The 27,167-nt window shown below is 41.5% G+C and overlaps 1 protein-coding gene across 1 annotated transcript in view; it reads left to right on the top strand.

The window, feature by feature from the left end:
- The window catches only part of LOC132833437 (diacylglycerol kinase theta), a 193,401-nt gene that overhangs the window by 19,234 nt on the left and 147,000 nt on the right, over positions 1 to 27,167 (top strand). Inside the window, exons 3-4 of the mRNA XM_060851717.1 lie at positions 187 to 289; positions 23,878 to 23,963. Coding sequence (XP_060707700.1) covers positions 187 to 289; positions 23,878 to 23,963 — 189 coding nt within the window. The remainder of the gene's footprint in view (positions 1 to 186; positions 290 to 23,877; positions 23,964 to 27,167) is intronic.

Raw genomic sequence — 27,167 nt, 5'->3', positions numbered from 1 at the left:
GAAGGGCCTGTTTCCACACTGTAAGTCTAATCTAATTTCCTTACTCATCAAACTCTCAGTAATTACATTCTTCCATTAGCAAGAAACGCTATTTAGGAATCTTTATCTTGCATGTCATTGTTCCATTGAGGGTGATTGGATATTTATTTTTAAATGGGGGACTAATTGATCTTGTCCTTGCTTTAGATTCCTGTGGCACATTGCCTTGGAGTTCCTGCACAGTACAAGAAGAAATTTTGTGCCGTATGTAGAAGGCAGTTGGAAGAGAGTCTTGCAACACGATGTGAAGGTACAGAGATAGTCCAGAATGGAAATAATATGTCTGAAGTAAGATGTTCTTAAATGGTAGCTTGTAAGTTATTGACGTCCACTGTGTCTTAGAAAATAAAATATTAAAGGACCATAAAAATGAGGTGTAGGAGTAGTTCATTTTGCCCCTTGAGTCCACTCTGTCATTGGTTAAGATCATGACTGATCTGAATGTTGGGACTGAAAATTCCATGTTTTACAGCCCTTAGAAGAAAATGTCCTTTTCTTAGTCTGAAATGGAGACCCCTGAATTTTAAACTAGATCCTTTCTCTCCCACAGAAGAAACAGCCTCCCAACATCCACCCTCTCAATTGCCCATAAAATGTTTCAGTAAGATCATGTTCTTCTAAACTCTCCAAAATGTACGAGCCCAAACTTTTCAATCTTTTCACTTAAAATAGTCCCTTTGTCTCAGGGATCTGACTGCCTTCTAATGCCTATGTCCTTAAGGAAACCAAAATTCTGTATAATACTTCAGATGTGCTCTCACCAAAGTCTTACACAATTGGAGCAACACTTTCCTACTTCATACTCATTCTCCTTGGGTAAAAAAGACAACCTTCCATTTGTCAGCAAATCACTTCTTGTACCTGCATCAACATTCCCTTTGATGGAACCGGTGTGTATCGGTTCCATACACACCGATCAACATCAGCATGATCTTTGCAGCATTGACTTATGATTATGCAAGTTGCTGGTAGCACAGGCCTCAGAGGTTCATGTAGCCAGTAAGAAAATTAAAGGGAACACTGTCTGCATGTCAACACTGTTTGTGATTCATGTACCAGGACACCCAGATCCCTTTGTTCTATGGAATTTGCTGTCTCCCTTCATTCATATAACATACTGCTTTTCTATTGTCCCTGCCTATGTGCGTAACTTCACTCTGTTCCGTGTTATGCTCCATTTTATAAAAGTGTTCCTGTTGACTTAACCTATCAAAATCCTTTTGTAGAATCATCATGTTGTCCTATTTTCCAACCAATCATATCATTGGAAATTTCACAGCCACACTTTTTGTCCCTTAATCCAAGTCATTGTTTAGATCGTTAAATATTTAAAGCCTGACACTGGACACTTGTGATATTTGACAAGTAACGCGCCTGTCTATGTAAAAATAACCCATTGGTCTCATTAACCCATATTCTCTGCTTCCTGTTAGGTAATCAAATCTCTAATTATGTTGTCCCTACACCATGAAATCTAGCACATTATTGAATGCCTTTTGGAAATCCAAGTATACCACATCTACAGGATCGTCTTTATCCGCCTTACTTGTTATTTCCTCAAAGAACTCTGATCCATCAGTCAAATACTATTTTCTTTCACAAAAACATGTTGATTCGACAAGCCTGCACCATGATTCAGTAGAATCATGGCTGACCCAACACTTTACATCCACTTTCCCATCCTTTCCTGTCCAATGTCATAGAGTCATAGATATGTACAGCACGGAAACAGACCCTTCGGTCCAACTCGACCATGTCGACCAGATATCCCAACCTAATCTAGTCCCACTTGCCAGCATTTGGCCCAAATCCCTCTAAACCCTTCCTATTCATATCCCATCCAGATGCCTTCTAAATAATGCAATCGTACCAGCCTCCACCACTTCCTCTGGCAGCTCATTCCATACACGTACCACCCTCTGCGTGAAAAAGTTGCCCATTAGGCCTGTTTTATATCTTTCCCCTCTCACCCAAAACCTCTAGTTCTGGACTACCCCACCCCAAAGAAAAGACTTTGTCTATTTATCCTATCCATGCCCCTCATGATTTCATAAACCTCTATGAGGTCATGTTGTGGAGAAAATATCGAGAATCACCAGGAGACGCCGAGAGTTCTTCAAGAAGTAGGTCTTTTATTTGCAAAAAAAAACCGTGACACAGAAAGCAGATTCTTGAATGCCCCCGAACCTCAGGGTCCGTGGATTTTTATTTTTTTTATCATGTTTATGTTAGCTTATCAGAATATCCAACTATATTAATCAAAGTACCTCACTCTAGCTACACAGTAAACCAGTGAAGTTGGTTCCCATTATCTCTTTAGTTGTACATTCTACTTAATGTTATTCTAATGTCACGGTTGGATATTTATTGCTAACTGTGTTACAGCGATCTTCAATTCCAGACTAGCCTGTCATGATAGATATTTAGCTATTCCATCTATTACAATAGTCTCCTGTCTCAAGCTGACTCTACTAACTATTAATTAGATATTTTAATGTCATGTCCCAAATATTTATAGTCCCAATCCTGTCATCATAACAGAGAAACTTGCTTTCTTACTTGTGTTGTCTCATCACACCATAGTGACCTTTCAGCCTTAACCTTACTGTGCTAATTGGTGTAAGAACGTTCCATTATGGTTATCCCATCCTGCCTTCCACAGAACACAGATTGCCAGTGGTCTTCATGCTTTAACCCTTCCCATGCTTTCATGCTCTTTATTTTCCATAATCACCCCACAGCCTTCGATGCTCCAGGGAAAACAGCCCCAGCCTATTCAGTTTCTCCCTATAGCTCAAATCCTCCAACCCTGGCAACATCCTTCTAGATCTTTTTTGAACCCTTTTGATTGTCTCCTTACAATAGGAAGGAGACCAGAATTGCACGCAATATTCCAAAAGTGACCTAATCTGCATCCTGTAAGCTGCAACGTTACCTCCCAATTCCTGTACTCAGTACTGTGACCAATAAAGGAAAGCATACTAAACACTTTCTTTACTATCCTTTCTACCTGAAACTCCACTTTTAAGGAGCCATGAACCTGCACTGCGAGGTCTCTGTGTTCAGCAACATTCCCTAGGACCTTACCATTAAGTGTATAAGTCCTGCTAAGATTTGCTTTCCCAAAATGTAGTACCTCGCATTTATCTAAATTAAACTCCATCTGTCGCTTCTCAACCCATTGGCCCATCTGATCGAGATCCTATTGTAATCTGAGGTAACCTTCTTTGCTGTCCACTACACCTCCAATTTTGGTGTCAACTGCAAACTTACTATCTATATCTCCTATGTTCATATCCAAATCATTTATATAATTGATTAAAAGTAGTGGAACCAGCACCAATCTTTGTGGCACTCCGCTGGTCACAGGCCTCCAACCTGAAAAACACCTTCCACCACCACCCTCTCTCTTCTACCTTTGAGCCAGTCCTGTACCCAAATGGCTAGTTCTCCCTGTATTCCATGAGATCTAACCTTGCTAACCAGTCTCCCATGGGGAACCCTTTTGAACGTATTACTGAAGTCCATGTAGATCACGTCAACCACTCTGCCCTCATCCATCCTCTTTGTTACTTCTTCAGAAAACTCAATCAAGTTTGTGTTGGAAAAGGTTATAAGAGATAGGATTTATAATTATCTAGAAAGGATAGGAATACTCAACCTGGTTTTGTGAAGGGTAGGTCGTGTCTCACAAACCTTAGAGTTCTTTGAGAAGTTGACCAGACAGGTAGTTCAGGGTAAAGTGGTTGATGTGGTACATATGGGTTCAGTAAGGCGTTTGATAAGGTTCCCATTGGTAGACTATTGCACAAAATATGAAGGCATGGGATTGAGGGTGATTTAGCAGTTTGGATCAAAAATTGGCTAGCTGAAAGAAGACCGAGGGTGATGGTTGATGGGAAATGTTCATCCTGGCGTTCAGTTATTGTGGTGCTGGATCTGTTTTGGGGTCACTGCTGTTTGCCATTTTTATAAATGACTTGGATGAGGGCATAGATGGGATGGGTTAGTAAATTTGTGGATGACACTAAAGTCGGTAGAGTTGTGGATAGTGCTGAAGGATGTTGTAGGTTACAGAGAGACATAGATAAGCTGCAGAGCTGGGCTGAGAGGTGGCAAATGGAGTTTAATGTGGAAAAGTGTAAGGTGATTTGCTTTCAAAGGAGTAACAGGAGTACAGAGTTTGGGCTCATAGTAAGATTCTTGGTAGTGTGGATGAGCAGAGAGCGCTCTGTGTAGATGAATATAGATCCCTGAAAGTTGCCACCCAGGTTTTTATGGTTGTTAAGAAGGCATATGGTGTTATTATTTATTGTTAGTAGAGGGATTGACTTTCAGAACCACGAGGTCATGCTGCAGCTGTACAAAACTCTGGTGTGGCTGCATTTGGAGTATTGTGTACATTTCTGGTTGCCATATTATAGAAAGGATGTGAAGCTTTGGAAAGGGTCCAGAGGAGATTAACTAGGATGTTGTCTGGTATGGAGAGAAGGTCTTACAAGTAAAGGCTGAGGGACATGAGGCTGTTTTTGTTGGAGAGAAGAACGTTGAGAGGTAACTTAATTGAGATATATAATCAGAGGGTTAGATAAGGAAGACAATGAACGCCTTTTTCCTTGGATGGTGACGGCTAGCACGAGGGAGCATAGCTTTAAATTGAAGGGATATCATGGTATTCTAACAGATGAAAGGCTTATCAGACAATCAATTTTTCAATGTATAATTTCAGTTACATCACACTGTAAAATTTTGCTATATATTCTGTGTTAGGATTGAGCCCTCCACTACCACCTGATGAAGGAGTGTTGCTCCGAAAGCTAGTGTGCTTCCAATTAAACCTGTTGGACTACAACCTGGTGTTGTGTGATTTTTAACTTTGTACACCCCAGTCTAACACCAGCATCTCCAAATCTTAAATTGAAGGGTGATAAATATAGGACAGCTGTCAGAGGTAGTTTCTTTATTCAGAGTAGTGGGGCATGAAATGCACTACCTGCAACAGTAGTAGACTCGCCAACCTTAGGGGCATTTAAATGGTCATTGGATAGTCATATGGATGAAAATGGAATTGTGTAGGTTAGATGCTCTCAGGTTGGTTCCACAGGTCGGCGTTGAGGGCCAAAAGGCCTGTACTGTGCTGTAATGTTCTATGTTCCCTGTAAACCTTGACTTTCATCCTTGATATAATCTATATCTCGGCCTTAAATATATACACAAGGATTCTGCCCACACAACAAAGTGTTCCCTGTGAGAGAAGAAATTCTTCCTTGATCAATCTTAAGTTTGGTGCCCCTTTATTCTGAAACTATGCGCCCTGGTCCTAATCTGCCCCATGAGGGAAAAGGTCCTCTCAGCATTTAACCTGTCAAGCCCCTTAAGCCTATATGTTTCAATGAGATCACTGCTCATTCTTCGAAATTCCAATAGGTAGACTCCTAACCTGTTTAACCTTTGCTGATAAGACATTACCTCCATACCAGGGATCATCCTAGAGTGAACCTTCTCTGAATGGTCTCCAATGAAATGTCTTTCCTTAAATAAGGAGACTAAAACTTCACAGTATTCCAAGTGTGTTCTCACCAGCAGCTGCGATAAGACTTCCCCACTCTCATACTGCAGCCACCTTGAAATAAGGACCAACATTCCATGAGTCTTCCTGATTACCTGCTGCCCCTGCATACAAGCTTTCTGTGTTTTGTGTACAAATAGTCTGAGTCCTTTTGTGCTGCAGATTTCTGCAGTTTTTCTCCATTTAAATGATACTCTTCTCCTTTGTAAAATGAACAGCTTCATATCTTTCCACATTATACTCCATTTGCCAACTTGTTGCCCACTTAATTAACCTGTCAATATCTCTCTGTAAACTGTTTGTATCTCTCTCATGACCTGCCCTTCCATTTAATTTTGTGTCGTCTGCAAATTGGGCTGCGGTATATTTGCTTTCTTTCTCCAAACAATCAATATATATTGTAAGCAGTTGTCGTCCCAGTAGTGATTTATGTGGAAGCCCACTGGTCACAGGTCACCAACAAGAAAAAGAAGGGCACTTATGACTTAAACTTTTGTCAGGTACTGGAAGTTCAAGTACAACACATCTACTGATTGCCTTCTAACCACTCTGGTTGATACTTTCTTAAAACCCTAATGAGTTCATCAAACACAGTCTCCCTTTTGTGAAGCCAAGCTACCTCTGCTTGATTACATTATATTTTTCTAAATGTGCTGCTATGACTTCCTTAATTGATTCCAACATTTTTCCCACAATGAGGCTAATTGGCCAGAAGTTACTGTCTCTTTGCCTGCCTCCCTTTTTGGCTAGGGTGTCACATTAGCAATTTTCCAGTCCTCTGGTACATCACCAGAATACAGAATTTATGGAAAATTACAACCAATTCACCTACTATCTCCATAGTTACTACTTTGAGGATCCCAGGATGCAAGCCAACATGGCTAGGGTCGTCACTATCTTGCCTTCATTTGTTTGTGTAATACTTCTCTAGTGATGGTGACGAAACCTGATTTCTGCCCTGTATTCTTTAGTATTAGTCAGACATTCAAAGTATCTGCCACCATAAAGGCTGATGAGAACCATCTGATTAACATCTTTGCCATTTCTTTATTCCCCACAACTGTTTCCTCAGATTTTTTTTAGGAACCTCTGTTTACTTTGAACTCTCTTCCATTTCTATTTTAAGAAACTCTTATTATCAGTTTCTATATTCTATTATAGATTCCCTTGTAGTTTACTTTCTTTTTTTATTGTTTTTTTAATCCTACTTTGATGGATTCTGAATTTATCCCAGTCTTTGGAGCTATGGATGACTTTCGTGCTTTTTCTTTCAACTTTATACTCTCCTTGACTTCCTTAGTTAGTCATGTTTCATTTATCACTGTCTTTGAACTTTTCCTCCTTGCTGGAATGTAATTTTGTTGAACATCATGAATTACCTCCTTAAATGTCGGCCACTGCAGCCTGCCAATCTATCTGTCCAGTTCACCTTTTAGCAAAATCTATCCTTATTTCATTGTAATTCCGGTTATTTACGTTAAAGGCAGTTTTGTTTCCAACCCAAGTTTCTCACTCTCAGACAGAATATTACATTCAATCACATTGTGATCACTTCTTCCTAAGGGTCTTCCACTGCCTCAATACACAATATGAGATCCGAGAGAACCTGTTCCCTGGTTGATTTCATGATGGATGGAAACTATCCCTAATGCACATGATGAATTTGTTGTTGTAGCTACCATTTTCAATTTGATTAACCTAATCACCATGAAGTTTAAAGTCTCCCATAACTTTTGCTCTGTTATTTTTTGCATGCTGCTATTTGTTGATTTATAGCCATTCTAACAGCATGGTTATTATTTGGGGGTCAGTACGCTATTCCTACCAATGTCTTCTTTCTGTTGCTACTTTTAAAATCTTTGACCAAGTGGGCTCTACATCATTTGAGTCTGGAATGTCTCTTACAACTGTCCTCATTTCATCTCTTTGTAACAGTTTTACTCCATCACCTTTCCATCTGTTGCTCTGAAACGTCAAATATTCCTGCATGTTAAGTTTTAAGTTTTAATTCCCTTGTTACCATGTCTCTGTAAAGGCTATGAGATCATATTCCTTTATGCCATCAGTTCATGTACCTGTTTATATTCTGCTTGAATAAAAGTTCTCCTATTATCGCCTTATGATAGCCATGAGGCTAACTGTCTGAGTGTGACGAGTGGAGTACCACAAGAATCAGTGTTTGTGAGGTTTTAGCTGTTCACAACCTGTATCCATGATTTGATTGTAGATATCAAATTTAATATTTTTCAAGTTTGGTGGTGACACAAATCTAGGAAGAAATATGTATGGTGAGGATGATGCACTGTTGCTTCACAGAGATATGGACAGGCTGAGTGAGTAAGCAGGGACACGGTAAATAGGTTCTGTGTGGATTAGTGTGAGTTTTTCCATTTTGGTAGGAGGAAAAAGGTGCAAAATATTTCTTAAATGGTGAGGGATTGGGAGGTGTGATGACCAAAGGGACCAGGATATCGTGTTCATAAGTCACTGAAAGCTAACATAGGAATGCAGCAAACATTTAGGAAAACAAATGGTATTTTGATCTTTATCAAAAGAGGATTTGAGTAGAGGAGTAAGGATACCTTACTTCAGTTGCATAGCACTTGGTGAGACTACATCTGGAGAATTATGTACAGTTTTTGTTCTCCTTTAAGGAAGATCATAATTTCCATAGAGGGAATGCAGCAGAGATTCACCAGACTGGAGGATTGCCGAGATAGAGTGGGAGAATGGGACTAAATGGATAGCACTTTTGGGAGCCAGTACAGACATGATGACCAAATGGCTTCCTTGTGTATACAAAATTCTATGATTCTATAATCTCTGAAATGACAGGACTGTCCCATGAACAGTAATTGAGAGGATGGGGCTTGTATTCTCTAGAATTTAGGTGAATGAAAGATGATCTTGTTGAAAGTTGGAAGATAACAACCAATATAAGCACTATATCTGCAGTCATTTCTTTTAAGACGCGAAGACAAAAGCCATCAGACCCAGGGGATTTGCCTGCCTTTATTTTTGAGCTTTTCCAGAACTATTTCTGACAAGATTAATGTTTTCAGTTCTCCTCTCTCTTTCATGTCTTGATTTTCAAGCATTATTGGATGTGTTTTGTATCTTCTACAATGGAGACACGCACAAAATGCCTGTTTAGTGCCTGTTTTCATATTTCTCATTACGAATGTCCAAATCTTGCCCTCTAAGGTGTAATCACATACTTCAGTCACTCTTTTTTAAATACTTTTATATTTCTGACTAGCTTTCTTTCATAGACCATTTTCTTCCGTTCCCCTCTGTTTTAGTCATTCCTTGCTGATTTTGAAGATGTGTGTTATTCAGCCCCTCAAGACTGCTCCACTACTCAATAATATTGTGTCTAGTTATGATTTTAATTTCACATTCCCATCTATTCCAATTAACCTTAGATTCATAGTTCTGAAGAAGGGTCACTGGATCCAAAATATTAACTCCAAGTAATCTCCACAGATACTGCCAGGCCTGTTGAGTTTTTTGTTTAGCAACTTCTGTTTTTGAACAAGAAATTCTTGTTAGGCAAGGGGATCAAACTACTTCTGCCCTAAAATTATTCACTGATCCCACTACCACTGCCTTCTGAGGCAAAGAACTCCAAAATCACAGAAGGTAAGAAACCAAATTTCTCTTCTCCTCTCACTTAAAAGACTACCCCTGATTTTAAGATGCTGTCTCCTAGTTCTGGGTTAATTCAGAAGATGTGAATTACTTCCATGTCTGTTTTATCAGAACACGACTGCAAAATATAAAATTATGAGGGCCATAGACTAAATAGATGGTAAGAAAATTTTCCCCTCGGCTGAGGGTTCAGAGACCAGGGACATAGACCTTAAGGTAAGGGAAAGGACGTTTAGAGGGGATGTGAAAACACTTTTCCTCACTGAGAGGATGGTGGGAGTCTGGAATTCACTGCTTGTTAGGCAGTGTTGGATAGAGGCAGAAACCCTCCTAACATTTAAAAAGTATTTAGATATGCACTTGCAATACTAAGATATACAAGGCTATGGGCCAGGTGCTGGTAAATGGGATTAGAACAGTTAAATGATTGAGTCCACATCAGTCAAAAACAATGGGCTGAAGGACTTTTGACTACAGACCAGTGACTGTTAAGAATCTTATGTGCTTTAATCAAGGCACCTGTCACTCTTCTAAATTCCAATGGAAGCAAGGCCAGGCTGTCCAACCTTTACTCATAAGATAACCAGCTCATTCCAGGTAGCAATTTCATAAACCTCGTAGAGTCACAGAATCATACAGTCAGTCCATGCTGACCATGTTCCCAAATTACACTAGCCTTCAAATCTTTTCTATTCATAAACTTAAATGTTGTAGCTGTACCTGCATCCGCCATTTTCTCTGGCAGTTTGTTCCACACAAGAATCACACTGTGTTTAAAAAAAATGCCCCTCATGTCCTCTTTAAAATTTCCTCCTCTCCCTTCAAAAATATGTGCCCCGGTTTTGAACTGGCCGTCTTTAGGGAAAAGACCCCTGTCATTCACCTTGTATATACTCTTCATGATTTTATAAACCTCAATAAGATCACGTCTCAATCTCCTACGCTCGGCAAAAAGATTCTCAGCCTTTCCAATCTATTTTTATCTCAAACCTTCCATTCCTGCAATATCCTGTAAAATCTTTTCTGAAGCCTCTCCAGTTTAATGACATTCTTCCTATAATAGGACGACCAGAACAGTACACCGTACTCTAGAAGAGGCCGTGCCAGCGTTCTGTACAACCTAAACACGACATCCCAACTCCTTTTCACAATGGTCTGATCAAGGAAAGCCTAACTGCCGCCTTAACCATGCTGTTTACCTGTGGTGCAAATTTCAAAGAATTATGTACCTGAACACTGAGGTCTCTCTGTTCTACAACACGACCAGGCACCCTACCATTAATTTTATAAGTCCTGTCCTTGTTTGTATTACCTTGTTTGTATTACATTTATCGATATGAAACTCTTATCTGCTGCTGCTGTCTTCGTAATCTTAGATAACCTGTGGGTCTGCGGTAGATGGTGAGAGAACCCAGAAGAGGGAAAAACATACTTGACCTCATCCTCACCAATCTGCCAGCTGCAGAAGCATCAGTCCAATATAGTATTGATAAGAGTGACCACTGCACAGCCCTTGTGGAGACGAAGTCCCAACTTCAAATTGAGAATAACCTCCATTGTGTTGTTTGGCACTATCACTGTGCTAAATGGGACAGATTTGAACAGATATGGCAACTCAGGACTGGGCATCCATAGGCCCTGTGGACCATCAGCAGCAGCAGAATTGTACTTCACAATCTGTTACCTCATGGCCTGGCATATCTCTCACTCAACCATGACTATTAAGCCAAGAGATCAACCTTGGTTCAATGGAGAGTGTAGGACAGCATGCCAGGAGCAGCACCAAGCATACCTGAAGATGGGGTGTCATCCTGGTGAAGCCACCAAACAGGACTACTTGTATGCTAAACAGCATAAGCAGCAAGTGATAAATGATCTCACAACCAACAGATCAGATCTGAGTGCTGCAGTCCTGCCACATCCAATCATTATAAGGGTGTATAAGGTTCTAAAAGAGGAGGGTGAACAGCCAGAAATCTTGTTACATATTGGCAGTAATCATATAGCCAGGAAAAGGATCGAAGATATAAAAAGTGATTTCAGAGAGTTAGGATGGAAGTTGCAAAGCAGGACGAACAGTAGTGTTCTGTCGTTTACTACCAGTGCCACGAGATAGCAAGGCGAGGAACAGGGAGCGGGCGCAGCTTAATACGTGGCTGCACAGCTGGTGTAGGAGGGAGGGCTTCAGATATGTAGATAATTGGGATGCCTTCTGGAGAAGGTGGGATCTGTACAAGAAGGATGGGTTGCATCTGAACTGGAAGGGGACCAATGTCCTGGGTGGAAGGTTTGCTCAAGTAGTTCGAGAGGGTTTAAACTAGTATGACAGGAGAGTGGGAACCTGAGTAGTATACTGGAGGTGAGAGTTGATGCAGATGAGGCAATAGCAAGAAGTAGACCAGCTAGTTGGAAGGATTTTCCTGGCAATGAACCAAGGGATCAGTTAAAGTGTGTTTGCTTTAACGCAAGGAGTATCAGGAATAAAAGTGACTAACTTAGAGCATGGATCAGTACCTGGTGCTATGATGTTGTGGCCATAACAGAGACATGGGTTTCTCAGGGGCAGGAATGGTTGCTGGATGTTTCAGGGTTTAGAGCATTTAAAAAGAATTGGGGGGGGGGGGAGAAAAGAGGAGGGGGTGTAGCACTACTAATCAGAGAGGGTATCACAGCTACAGAAGCTTCCATTGTCGAGGAAGATCTGCCAACCGAGTCAGTATGGGTGGAAATTAGGAACAGCAAAGGAGCAGTCACCTCTTTAGGGGTTTACTACAGGCTCCCCAATAGCAGCAGGGAGATGGAAGAAAGCATAGGTTGGCAGATTTTGGAAAAGTGTGGATGTAGTAGGGTTGTTTTAATGGGTGACTTTAACTTTCCCAATATTGATTGGAACCTCCTTCGAGCAGAAGATTTGAATGGAGCTGTTTTTGTAAGGTGTGTTCAGGAGGGTTTCCTAACTCAGTACGTTGACAGGCCAACGAGGGGAGAGGCCATTCCAGACTTAGTGCTCGGAAACGAGCCGGGGCAGGTATCAGATCTTGTGGTGGGAGAGCATTTTGGTGATAGTGACCACAGCTGCCTCACATTCTACATAGCTATGGAGGAGGAGAGGATTAGGCAAAATGGGAGGATATTTAATTGGGGAAGAGGAAACTATGATGTGATTAGACATGAGTTAGGAAGCATGGATTGGGAGCAATTGTTCCATGGTAAAGGCACTGCAGACATGTGGAGACTGTTTAAGGAACAGATGTTGTAAGTGATGAATAAATATGTCCCTCTGAGACAGGCAAGAAGTGGTAAGATAAAGGAACCTTGGATGACGAGAGCGGTGGAGCTTCTCGTCAAAAGGAAAAAGGTAGCTTAGATAAGGTGGAGGAAGCTAGGGTCAAGCTCAGCTCTACAGGATTACAAGCAGGCGAGGAAGGAGCTTAAAAATGGTCTGAGGAGAGCCAGGAGGGAGCACGAGAAAGGCTTGGCAGAACGGATTAGGGAGAACACAAAGGCATTTTACATTTATGTGAGGAATAAGAGAATGGTCAAAGAAAGAGTAGGGCTGATCAGGGATAGCATAGGGAATTTGTGTGTGGAATCTGAGGAGGTAGGGGAAGCCCTAAATGAGTGTTTTGCTTCTGTCTTTACAAAAGAAACGAACTTTGTAGTGAATGAAACCTTTGAAGAGCAGTGTGTATGCTGAAATGGATAAAGATAGAGGAAGCTGATGTGCTGAAAATTTTGTCAAACATTAAGATTGACAAGTCGCCAGGCCTGGACCAGATTTGTCCTCTGCTGTTTTGGGAAACGAGAATGTAATTGCTTCGCCACTGGCGAAGATCTTTTCATCCTTGCTCTCCACTGGAGTCGTACCTGAGGACTGGAGAGAAGCAAATGTAATTCCTCTCTTCAAGAAAGGAAATAGGGAAATCCCCGGCAATTACAGATCAGTAAGTCTCATGTCTGTCGTCTGCAAGGTGTTAGAAAGGATTCTGAGGGATAGGATTTATGACCATCTGGAAGAGCATGGCTTGATTAAATGCAGTCAGCACGGCTTTGTGAGGGGCATGTCATGCCTCACAAACCTTATCGAGTTCTTTGAGGATGTGACTAGAAAAGCTGATGGGCGTCGAGCTGTGGATGTGGCGTATATGGACTTCAGCAAGGCATTTGATAAGGTTCCTCATGGTAGGCTCATTCAGAAGGTCAGGAGGAATAGGATTCAGGGGAACATAGCTGTCTGGATACAGAATTGGCTGGCCAACAGAAGACAGCGAGTGGTAGCAGAAGGAAAATATTCTGCCTGGAAGTCTGTGGTGAGTGGTGTTCCACAGGGTTCTGTCCTTGGGCCTCTATTGTTTGTAATTTTTATTAATGACTTGGATGAGGGGATTGAAGGATGGGTCGGCAAGTTTGCAGATGACGCTAAGGTTGGAGGTGTCATTGACAGTATAGAGGGCTGTTGTAGGTTGCAGCAGGACATTGACAGGATGCAGAGATGGGCTGAGAGGTGGCAGATGGAGTTCAACCTCGATAAATACGAGGTGATGCATTTTGGAAGGTCGAATTTGAAAGCTGAGTACAGGATTAAGGATAGGATTCTTGGCAGTGTGGAGGAACAGAGGGATCTTGGGGTGCAGATACAGAGATCCCTTAAAATGGCCACCCAAGTGGACAGGGTTGTTAAGAAAACATATGGTATTTTGGCTTTCATGAACAGGGGATTGAGTTTAAGAGTCGTGAGATCTTGTTGCAGCTCTGTACAACTTTGGTTAAGACCGCACTTGGAATACTGTGTCCAGTCCTGGTTGCCCTATTATAAGAAAGATGTGGATGCTTTGGAGAGAGTTCAGAGGATGCTGCCTGGACTAGAGGGCTTATCTTATGAGGAGAGGTTGACTGAGCTAGGACTTTTTTCATTGGAGAAAAGGAGGAGGAGAGGGGGCCTAATTGAGGTATACAAGATAATGAGAGGCATAGATAGAGTCGATAGCCAGAGACTATTTCCCAGGGCAGAAATGACTAACACGAGGGGTCATAGTTTTAAGCTGGTTGGAGGAAAGTATAGAGGGGATGTCAGAGGCGGGTTCTTTACACAGAGAGTTGTGAGAGCATGGAATGCGTTGCCAGCAGCAGTTGTGGAGGCAGGGTCATTGGGAACATTTAAGAGACTCCTGGACATGCATATGGTCACAGAAATTTGAAGGTGCATACATGAGATCAGTGGTCAGCACAACATCGTGGGCTGAAGGGCCTGTTCTGCGCTGTACTGTTCTATGTTCTATTAATGGTGGTGGACAATTAAACAACTCGTTGGAGAAGGCATCTCCACAATATCCCCATCCTCAATGAATGAAAAGCCCAGCACATTAGTGCAAAAGATAAGTCTGAAACATTTGCATGAATCTTCAGCCAGAAGGGCCAAGTGGATGAACCATCATGGCCTCCTTCTGTGGTCCCCAGCATCACAGATACCAGTCTTCAACCAAATTGTTTCGCTCCACATGATATCAAGAAAGGTTTGGAGTCACTGGATATTGGAAAGACTACGGGCCCTGACAATGTTACAGCAATAGTACTGAAGACTTGTGCTCCAGAATGTGCTGCTGCCCTAGCCAAGCTCTTCTAGTACAGTTACAGGACTGGCATGTGCCAACAATGTGGACAATTGTGCAGATATGTCCTGTACGTTAAAAGCAGGACAAATCCAACCTGGCCAATTACCACCTCATCAGTCTATGCTTGATCATCAGAAAGTGATAGATGGTGTCATCAACAGTGGTATAAGCAGCACCTGCTCAGCAATAACCCGCTTGATTGACACTACATCCACAAGCATCTAATCCCTCCACCACCAACACCCAGTAGCAGCAGTGTGTACTGTCCACAATGTGCACTGCAGAAATTCGCCAAAGATCCTCAGACAGCACTTTCCAAACCCACAACTGCTTCTATCTAGAAGGACAGGGACAGCAGTTATAAGTGAGCACCACTTTTGAGTTCCCTCCAAACCACTCACCATCCGGACTTGGAAATATATTGCCATTCAACAGTTCAAGAAGGAAGCTCACCACCATCTTCTCAAGGGCAACTAGGGATGGGTAATAAATGCTGGCCCAGCCAGCGATGCCCACGTCACACAAATGACTAAGTTAAAAAAAAACCTTCACGAGACCACCAATTTTGGTGTCATCAGCAAACTTACTAACCATACCTCCTATATTCTCATCCAAATCATTTACATATATGACAAAAGTGGACTCAGTACCAATCCCTTCTAAACAGCTTCAAATGTATTTACTTCCTTCCTTAAATCAATATTCAAGATGTGGTCTCGATGACGCCCCATATAACTGAAACATAGCCTTGCTTTTTTATTCAATTCCTCTATAATGAAGGATTCTATGTGCTTTGTTAATCACTTGCTGTATCTGTATATGAATGTCTTGTGACTCATTTACTGAAGTACATGAAGCTCTCTGTGCTTTGGATTTCTGAGCTGGTTTTCCATTTAAGCTGTTGTGTGATACTTAGATGTTCATTGGATTGTTATTTATGCATAAACCAACGATTCCCCCACCCCTCCAAAACCCCAGCCTATCTCCCAATCGTAACTTCCCAACTCTAGCTCTTCAAATCCTTGTCACTGTCTCTAAGTTAACCTCTTTCTGGAAAGTAACTTGTGTCTACTACAGATAATGGAGGTTGACAAAAGATAGAAAAAGCAACAACGCACTCTGCCACTGTGCTGAATTCCTATTTGAATCAACTTCCTAGTTGCGTACACCCCTACTCTATCAGGCAAACAAGTGATTATCTATGGTTTATTATTTGTGATGATTATCAGTGACAGACCCATGAACTGATATTTGATAAATTAAAAGTTTATAGCAGCTACTCAGCAATCACTGAACAGCAACGGATTACACCATGTTTTCAACACAAATATGTGAATAACTCAGAGTCATAGAGATAAACAGCATGGAAACAGACCCTTCGGTCCAACCCGTCCATGTCGACCAGATGTTTCAACCCAATCTACTCCCACCTGCCAGCACCCAGCCTATATCCCTCCAAACCCTTCCTATTCATATACCCATCCAAATGCCTCTTAAATGTTGCAATTGTACCAGCCTCCACTACTTCCTCTGACAGCTCGTTCCATACACGTACCACCCTCTGTGTGAAAAGGTTGCCCCTTAGGTTTCTTCTTTATCTTTCCCTGCTCACCCTAAACCTATGCCCTCTGGTTCTGGACTCCCCGACCCCAGGGAAAAGACCTTGTCTATATACTCTGTCCATGCCCCTCAATTTTGTAAACCTCTATAAGGTCACCCCTCAGCCTCCAATGCTCCAGGGAAAACAGCCCTAGCCTGTTCAGCCTCTCCCTGTAGCTCAAATCCTCCAACCCTGGCAACATTGTTGTGGTTCTGTTCGCCGAGCTGGAAGTTTTTGCTGCAAACGTTTCGTTCCCTGGCTAGGGAACATCATCAGTGCTATTGGAGCCTCCTGTGAAGCGCTGCTTTGATGTTTCTTCCGGTATTTATAGTGGTTTGTTCTTGCCGCTTCCGGGTGTCAGTTTCAGCTGTAGTAGTTTGTATGTGGGGTCCAGGTCGATGTGTCTGTTGATGGATGTTCTTGCCGCTTCCGGGTGTCAGTTTCAGCTGTAGTGGTTTGTATATGGGGTCCAGGTCCATGTGTCTGTTAATGGAGTTTGTGGATGAATGCCATGCCTCTAGGAATTCCCTGGCTGTTCTCTGTCTGGCTTGTCCTATGATGGTAGTGTTTTCCCAGTCAAATTCATGTTGCTGGTTGTCTGAGTGTATGGTTACTAGGGATAGCTGGTCGTGTCGTTTTGTGGCTAGCTGATGTTCATGGATGCGGATTGTTAGCTGTCTTCCTGTTTGTCCTATATAGTGTTTTGTGCAGTCCTTGCATGGTATTTTGTAAACTACATTAGTTTGGCTCGTGCTGGCTATTGGGTCCTTTGTTCTAGTGAGTTGTTGTCTGAGTGTGGAAGTTGGCTTGTGTGCTGTTATGAGTCCTAAGGGTCGCAGTAGTCTGGCTGTCAGTTCTGAGACGCTCCTGACGTATGGTAGTGTGGCTAGTCCTTTTGGTTGTGGCATGTCCTCGTTCCTCGGTCTATCTCTTAGGCATCTGGTGATAAAGTTGCGTGGGTATCCGTTTTTGGCGAATACCTTGTATAGATGTTCCTCTTCCTCTTTTCGCAGTTCTGGTGTACTGCAGTGTGTTGTGGCTCTTTTGAATAGTGTCCTGATGTAGCTTCGTTTGTGTGTGTTGGGGTGGTTACTTTCATAGTTTAGGACTTGGTCTGTGTGTGTTGGTTTCCTGTGTACCCTTGTGGTGAATTCTCCGTTGGGTGTTCTCTCTACTAACACGTCTAGGAATGGGAGTTGGCTATCCTTTTCCTCTTCTCTCGTGAATCGTATTCCTGTGAGTGTGGCGTTGATGATTCGGTGTGCTTTTTCTATTTCTGTGTTTTTGATGATTACAAAGGTGTCATCGACGTATCTGATCCAGAGTTTGGGTTGGATTTGTGGTAGGGCTGTATGTTCTAACCTTTGAATAACTGCCTCTGCTATGAGTCCCGAGATTGGTGATCCCATGGGTGTTCCGTTGATTTGTTCGTATATCTGATTGTTGAATGTAAAGTGTGTGGTGAGGCACAGGTCTAGTAATTTAAGTATGCCGTCCTTGTTGATAGGTTCGGCCTCCTGTGTTCTGTTATGTATGTCCAACATGGACATACATAACAGAACACAGGAGGCCGAACCTATCAACAAGGACGGCATACTTAAATTACTAGACCTGTGCCTCACCACACACTTTACATTCAACAATCAGATATACGAACAAATCAACGGAACACCCATGGGATCACCAATCTCGGGACTCATAGCAGAGGCAGTTATTCAAAGGTTAGAACATACAGCCCTACCACAAATCCAACCCAAACTCTGGATCAGATACGTCGATGACACCTTTGTAATCATCAAAAACACAGAAATAGAAAAAGCACACCGAATCATCAACGCCACACTCACAGGAATACGATTCACGAGAGAAGAGGAAAAGGATAGCCAACTCCCATTCCTAGACGTGTTAGTAGAGAGAACACCCAACGGAGAATTCACCACAAGGGTACACAGGAAACCAACACACACAGACCAAGTCCTAAACTATGAAAGTAACCACCCCAACACACACAAACGAAGCTACATCAGGACACTATTCAAAAGAGCCACAACACACTGCAGTACACCAGAACTGCGAAAAGAGGAAGAGGAACACCTATACAAGGTATTCGCCAAAAACGGATACCCACGCAACTTTATCACCAGATGCCTAAGAGATAGACCGAGGAACGAGGACATGCCACAACCAAAAGGACTAGCCACACTACCATACGTCAGGAGCGTCTCAGAACTGACAGCCAGACTACTGCGACCCTTAGGACTCATAACAGCACACAAGCCAACTTCCACACTCAGACAACAACTCACTAGAACAAAGGACCCAATAGCCAGCATGAGCCAAACTAATGTAGTTTACAAAATACCATGCAAGGACTGCACAAAACACTATATAGGACAAACAGGAAGACAGCTAACAATCCGCATCCATGAACATCAGCTAGCCACAAAACGACACGACCAGCTATCCCTAGTAGCTATACACTCAGACAACCAGGAACATGAATTTGACTGGGAAAACACTACCATCATAGGACAAGCCAGACAGAGAACAGCCAGGGAATTCCTAGAGGCATGGCATTCATCCACAAACTCCATTAACAGACACATGGACCTGGACCCCATATACAAACCACTACAGCTGAAACTGACACCCGGAAGCGGCAAGAACATCCATCAACAGACACATCGACCTGGACCCCACATACAAATCACTGCAGCTGAAACTGACACCCGGAAGCGGCAAGAACAAACCACTATAAATACCGGAAGAAACATCAAAGCAGCGCTTCACAGGAGGCTCCAATAGCACTGATGATGTTCCCTAGCCAGGGAACGAAACGTTTGCAGCAAAAACTTCCAGCTCGGCGAACAGAACCACAACAACGGACATCCGAGCTACAAATCTTCAACCAGACCTGGCAACATTCTTGTAAATCTTTTCTGAACCCTTTTGAACGTCACAACATCTTTCCGATAGGAAGGAGACCAGAATTGCACACAATATTCCAACAGTGGCCTAACCAATGTCCTGTACAGTCTCAACAAACTTGTCATCCTCTTTAGTTGTTGAGTAATATGACCCATGAAGTATGTATTGTAAATGAATAATTTGATAATTTGCTTTTCTCCCTTTTACCCTGACGTTTCTCTATTCACTGTCCCTTTTGAAAATGTGATCTAGAAACACCGACCAGGAAATTTGCCTGTGTTGCTTCATAGCTGGCCTTTAGGAGCTGAGAACAGTAAAGATAGAATGCAGGGCTGGCAGGTGACATGAAGCTGGGTGGCTTATTTTTCACTGATGAAGACAGGATGGGCAAGTGGCCTCCTGTGCTTGAAACATGCTCTTGTCATCACAATATAAAGAGATATATCATACTTTTCAAGATTACAGGAACACCTTAACTCCTCTATCTTAAATTTTTTGGAAAGAATTCTCAGACTATATTTCAAAGACTTTTAGTCAAGTCAATCTTAAATATCTATTTAAAATGTATTTCTTCACAGGGAGAATGGGATTGAAGTTATTTCATCTTTTAACATCTCTAAATAAAATTGCACTTCATTCAAAAGTATGAAAAGCAAATAGCTTATTAAATTGAGCATGATTGTGGCTTGAGAATGGAAGTGAGAATCTAAAGCACACAATAATGGTGTAAGCTCAGCTGTGAACCATGCCCACATCGAATGAGATTCCACCTTTATTCACAGTCCTTTTCAATCTGCCTTCAATGTTTGAGGCTTTGTACGAACTTAATTTCACACCATTATCGATGTTTCCAGAACATTTCTGCAATAACCTTGAAGACAGTTAATGTCTTACTAGCAAAGCTGGAAGCTTAGTGGGCGGCATGGTGGCACAGTGGTTAGCACTGCTGCCTCACAGCGCCTGTAGACCCGGGTTCAATTCCCGACTCAGGCGACTGACTGTGTGGAGTTTGCACGTTCTCCCCGTGTCTGCGTGGGTTTCCTCCGGGTGCTCCGGTTTCCTCCCACAGTCACAAAGATGTGCGGGTCAGGTGAATTGGCCAAGCTAAATTGCCCGTAGTGTTAGGTAAGGGGTAAATGTAGGGGTATGGGTGGGTTGCGTTTTGGTGGGTCGGTGTGGACTTGTTGGGCCGAAGGGCCTGTTTCCACACTGTAAGTCTAATCTAATCTAAAATCTCTCCTCTGAGATATATGGCTAACTTCCAGTTTCATTTCTATCATAAAATTGAAACAAGGAAATGGTTTCGCTCGGTATAAATAAATCTGCTACATTTTTCTTTCATTGCTGCATCAAATCTCAACATTGTAGCTTTGCAAGGAGATCAAAAGTAGCCTTGATGGAAACTTGACTTTTTGGAGTATTTCACAGAAGCAGAACTGTAGAAAATTTGTGAAGTGCAGGAAAATTATTTTGCAAGCATTATTAAGAAGTACATTTTGCTCATCCAACAAGTGTCAACAGAATTTCATTGTTTTGATTATACAGCTGCTTTTGGGAAAGAATGACTTCAGCTATCATGCTGCTGTCAGCTCTTGCAGTATTTCTATAGGGCCATAAAAATACCACACCAGCCTTTGCATGCAAATGTGTAATTTTGAGACACTGGGTGGGATGAAGAGTGGTTGTCTGCAGGGCTGGGTGTGTTCTGATCCACGTTAAAGCATTAATCAGAGGTGGAATTTATGTCATTGTTGAAGCTTTTTGCTATTGATCAGGCTGATGTTGTCTCGGAGTTCCAAAGAAGAATTAGTGTTTACCTTGCCAACAGTGCATACTCTTTTGTTTAACAGAGGTCACCAAGAAAATTGTCAGATTTTCTTTTAAATACATGTTATTCATGCACGTGTGTGCATTCAATGTATAATTAATACAAAAAGACCTGTATTGAGTGTTTGGCAATGTTCATTTGATATTTACGCAGCAAGGTCATTCTCTTTTTTTTAGAACACTGATTCGACTGAGGGACTTGCTTTTCCTGTGTTAGCTTCAGCCACCCACATATTTGTAAAACCTGTTTGGTTTAGTTTTGGGTGTTGGATGTAGTTTGTGCAATAATTATGAAAGTATTATGCCATTATTTAGCAAGTTGCAGCCTGCCTGAGAAACTTGCAGATTAAGAATTGTCTTGCCACTGTTTAAACATTTATATCACATTCCACATTCCAACTACTAAGCATATTGTGTTTTTGTTATTCCCATTTTGAAAAATATTTTCAACAGCTCAATTTGCTTGTATTAGAAATGGGATGAATGAGTGAGGCTGTCAAAACTGTTCAGTGATTTAAGCTTTCAGTCTAAACTCGAACTAGAGGCCATGAAGATAAATTGTATCTTGCTGTTATTTTTCTGATGTGAGTCTAAACATTGGTGATATTTTTACTGATGGTCATTTCCTGAGAATATCTTAATGTATTCTCACAAGTTAACTGCAGGCTGTTAAGGAGTGAAATTAGCATGCCCTTTTTCACATAAAGTGAGCTGGGGATGAGATGAAGTGGGCAGTTGGATGGAGCAAGCATGGGGAAAAACAAAGGTTTACACCTAGCCAGGATAAGATTGCATTGAACTGAGGCTTGGCATGGATTGCAGTTGCATAAAAATGGATAGAACACTGGGAGGATGGGGTAGAGAAAACCCTGGTAAATTGGGATGGGTTGTGAATAGACTTCATGTGTCACTTCAGCTTCTTCACCGTGTTGTTGATTAGCTGTGACTGCATTTGCACATCTTTGCATGTCTTGCATAGCTGCTGTGTGATAAACCCCAGTAACCTCTTGCAACTAAGGATGTCTTGCTCATTTTCTCCGTTTTGAAGTTTGGTAAACCAGTAAAGCAAACAAGAAAGTAATGTTAGTCACTGACACTCATTTAACTATGGTCCAAATGGATATTAATGTGATTTCAACAAGGTACCAATTCTTCCATTGAGCTAGACAAAACAGACTTTGTACAAATACAAAGTACAAATTTGTGAAATACTGTACTCATCTATGTATTTTATTCCTCTCAATCAAACAAATGCCTTGTTGCATAATAACATAAGTAGAAGCAGGAGTAGTAGGCCTGTGGAGCCTGCTCTGCCATTCAGTAAGATCATGGCTGATCTTTTTGTGGATTCAGGTTCACTTACCTGCCTACTCACCATAGCCCTTAATTCCTTTACTGTTCAAAAATATGTCTAAACTTTGCCTTAACAACATTCAATGAAGTAGTCTCAATTGCTTCACTAGGCAGGGAATTCCATAGGTTCAAAACCCTTTCAGTGAAGACATTTCTCCTCAACTCAGTCTGAGCTCTGCTTCCCCTTATTTTGATGCTATGCCCCCTAGTTCTAGTTTCACCCACCAGTGGAAACAGCCTCCCTGCTTTTACCTTATCTATTCCCTTCATAATTTTGTATGTTTCTGTAAGATCTCTCCCCCGCCCCCCATGCTTCTCAATTCCAATGAGCTTAGTACCAGTCTACTCAATCTGTCCTTATAATCCAACCCCCTCAACTTCAAAACAAATCTTGTGAACCTCCTTTGCACCCCCTCTAGTGTCAGTTCATGCTTTCCCAAGTAAGAAGACCAAAACTATATACAGTACTCCGGTTATATCCTCACTAGCAACCTATATAGCTGCAGCATAACCTCCCTATTTTTAAACTCCATCCCTCCAGCAATGAAGGACAATATTCCATTTCCCATTTTAATTACCTGCTGCACCTGCAAACCAACTTTTTGTAATTCATGCACAGATACTGAGGTCCTTCTGCACAGCAACACACTTCAATGTTTCCCTATTTAAATAATAGTTAATTTTGCTATTATTCCCTACCAAAACTGATAACCTCACATGAGGGCCTTATGCAGTACTTCTCCTGAATTATTTGTAGATATGGAAGAAACTGTAGTTTGTGTTACTCCTAGTCATTGGGATGCAATTTGGAATCAAAATATTGATTTCATGCACTAAACAGATCTGCACTGATTGGCTTTTTTTTAATTAAAAAAATGACATATTTTCAGTCAAAATGGTGACCAATGAAAAGTACATTGGCTGAAGTAAACTTGCATTAATAAATGGTGTTATCAATTTCCATAAATAAAGGTAGTTTCCCTAGACAAAGAAAGTGGTTCTCCTTGAGTTTGACTGCAAAAATATTTTACTTTTTCCTTCTGTGAATAATGATCTTTTCACTGAGCTATCCACAGCCAACAGTGCACATAGTATGATTTAAAAAATGGAATTGCAGTGAGTGGGGAATGTGTTTGTTTCAGCACCAAGGGTAATTGTAGAAAAGTAAATATTTTCTGCCTCTATTTGTAGAATAAATACATTTGAATGAACTAATGATTGCCATGATAACATAACTCAGTTTAATTTGTGAACTGACATAGCCCCATATGATTAATGATGCCTTTCTAATTTGGCAGTATGCGAGCTACATGTCCATGTTGACTGTGGCCCCTTTGCTTGCAGTGATTGTCGGCGATGTCACCAGGATGGACAGTCTGATCGGGTGAGTATGAGACTATAAGATATAGGAGCAGAATTAGGGCATTTGGGTGTCCTCCACTGTTCAATCATGGCTGATATATTTCTCAATCCCATTGTCCTCTCTTCTCCCAGTAACCCTTGATCCCTTAACAATTAAAAACCAATCTGTCTAATTGACTTGGCTTCCACAGCCTGACATGGCAATACCTTCTGGCTGAAGAAATTCTTCCTTATCTCAGTTTTAAAGGGTTGTCCCTTCACTTGAGGCTGAACCCTCACGCCCTAGTCTCTCCTGCTGGTGTAAACATAATCTTCACATCTACTTTGTCCAGATCTCTCAGTATTCTGTAAGTTTCAATCAGACACCCCTCATCCTTCTAAACTCAGAGTACAAATCCAGAGTCCTCAACCGCTCCTTATATAATCAGCCCTTCATCCCCAGGATCATTCATGTAAATCTCCTGTGATCTCCCTCCAAGCCCAGCACATCCTTCCCTAGACATGAGGTCCAAAATTGCTCAGAATACTCCAAATGTGATCTGACCAGAACCTTATAGAGCCTGAGCAGTGTATCTCTGCTCTTGTATTCTAGATCTCTCAAAACGAATGTTGGTATTGCATTTACCACCCTAACTTCCAACTGAACCTGTCTGTTAAACTTAAGAGATTCCTGAATTAGGACATCCAAGTCCCTTTGTGTGTTAGATTTTCAAAGCTTTTCCATGTTTATAAAATAGATTAGACTTACAGTGTGGAAACTGTAAGTCTAATCTATTTTATAAACATGGAAAGGCTTTGAAAATCTAACACACAAAGGGACTTGGATATCCTAATTCATGTTTATAAAATAGTTGAGAGAGTGGTGCTGGAAAAGCACAGCAAGTCAGGCAGCATCCAAGGAGCAGGAGAACCGATGTTTCGGCAGAAGCCCTTCGTACCTTTCCTGATGAAGGGTTTATACCCGAAGCGTCGATTCTCCTGCTCCTCGGATGCTGCCTGACCTGCTGTGCTTTTCTAGCACCACACTCTCGATTCTGATCTCCAGCATCTACAGTCCTCACTTTGTACCTGCATAGAAAATAGTCCACCTCACTACGCTTTCTATCAATGTGCATAGCCTCACACTTGCCCACATTGTATTCTATCTGCCACTTCTTTGCCCACGCAGTTAGCCTGAACAATTCCTTCTGCAGCCTCCCCATTTCCTCAACACTACCTGTCCCTCCACCTGCCTTTGTGTCATCTGCAAACTGAGCAGCAATGCCCTCAATTCCTTTGTTCAGACTGTTAATGTATGACATGAATAGGTGTGGTCCCAACACTGTCCCCTGAGGAACTCCATTAGTCACCAGGTACCACCCTGAAAAAGACCCCTTTATGCCCACACTCTGCCTTCTGCCAGTCAGCCAATCCTCTATCCATACTAGTAAATTGCCCTAATACCATGGGTGCTTGTCTGATTTAGCAGCCTCCTGTGTAATACCTTGTCAGAGGCCTTTTGAAAACACAAATAGGTCATGTCCACTGGCTCTCCTTTGTCAAAATTGCTGGCTACCACCTCAAATAATTCTAACTGATTTGTCAGGCATAACCTGCCCTTGATGAAGCTGTGCTGACTCAGACCTATGTTCCCATGGGAGGAAGGGGAGGATGCTCTCTGTAACATTGGCAGAATTGTTACAATCAGACAAAAATCAAATCAAACATTGCTCATTTAAATAAGTTAAACATTCGTGGACTGTACGTATCGAAGCACTATTATGATAACAGTGATTAGCAACATAAACCTTTTCAAGTAATGAAGGCTGACTAATGATGTGGAAACATAAATACCTGATTTGATTAATAATACAATGTGTAGTAGTCACTCATAAATGGAAGTCGGATACTTTTGTAAACCTAGGAAAAGCAAAAGAATAGCTAAAGGAAAAGTGGGATTGATTAATGATGAATTTGATTGGGGGAAGAAACAGTCAAGCAATTGAAAATCAATGTTTGCCTTAGAGAGGTTTCATAATAGACTGGAGCAGTGGAAATGAGAATTTGCAAAGGAGAAAACAGGGAATTTAGGATAACCATTGTTAAGCTGGCGGAACTAAAATATTGATTAACTCGGTGTGCAAGGGACCAGGCCTGATAGTTCAGAACATTACTTCTCGGATGTCTTTGGATATAGAAATTGTTCCAGAGGATTGGAATATTGTCAGTTTAACAACTCCATTCAGAAAGGATAGGCAATAGCCTAGTGGTATTATTGCTGAACTATTAATCCGGAGACCCAGGTAATGTTCTGGAGTCCAGGGTTTGAATTCTGCCAGGGCAGTTGGCGGAATTTGAAATTAATATAGTCTGGAATTAGGAGTCTAATGATTACCATAAACCATTGTCATTTGTCAGGAAAATAACCCACCTGGTTCACTAATCTCCTTTAGAGGAGGAAATCTACCATCCTCACCTGGTCTGGCCTCCATGTGACTCCAGATTTACAGCAATGAGCTTGACTCTTAACTACTATCTGAGCAATTAAGGATGGGCAATGAATGTTGGCCCAGCCAGTGGCACCCAAATTTATTCATAAATTTAAAAAAAAGGAAGGATAACTAATCTCTATTCCTAGCGTTGATCAGGAAATTGGACTAATTGTCCTCGCATTAACCAAAGTAACAGTGGCTGAGCTCATTGTTTTATACCATATTGACCACAATCACAAACAAATAAAACAAGAAAAATCCTGGATTCATTAAGGGTAATTAAAAGGATTTGTAAAAGGTAGAAGTGTCTTGCTAAACAGTGGAACTTCTTGGAAGTGGGGGGTGGTGCGGAGTGATTATTATTGTAGAAAATGCAGTGAATATTGTCCATATGCATTTTTATAGAATCTCTACAGTGTGGAAAGAAACCATGTGGCCCACTGAATCCACACGTACTCAGCTTTGACAAAGGGTCAGTTAGACTCAACGTCAGCTCTTTTCTCTCCTTACAGATGCTGCCAGACCTGCTGAGATTTTCCAGCATTTTCTCTTTTGGGTCTTGATTTCTATGATTGCCTTTTCTGACAATCAACAGTAGTTTCATGGTCATTATTGGACTTTTAATTCCAAATATTAATGAGTTGATTTTTTAATTGCAGCGTTATTTTGGTTTATGTAAATAATAAAGTATCAAAACATTTAAAATCACAAAGCTAAGCAGTGCACTGTGGCGTTGAGACACAAGTCAAAGGTTC

Source organism: Hemiscyllium ocellatum, chromosome 36 (assembly GCF_020745735.1).
Source record: "Hemiscyllium ocellatum isolate sHemOce1 chromosome 36, sHemOce1.pat.X.cur, whole genome shotgun sequence".
NCBI lineage: Eukaryota > Metazoa > Chordata > Chondrichthyes > Orectolobiformes > Hemiscylliidae > Hemiscyllium > Hemiscyllium ocellatum.
The sequence above is the reverse complement of the archived record's forward strand: the minus strand, read 5'-3'. Positions and strand labels throughout refer to the sequence as shown.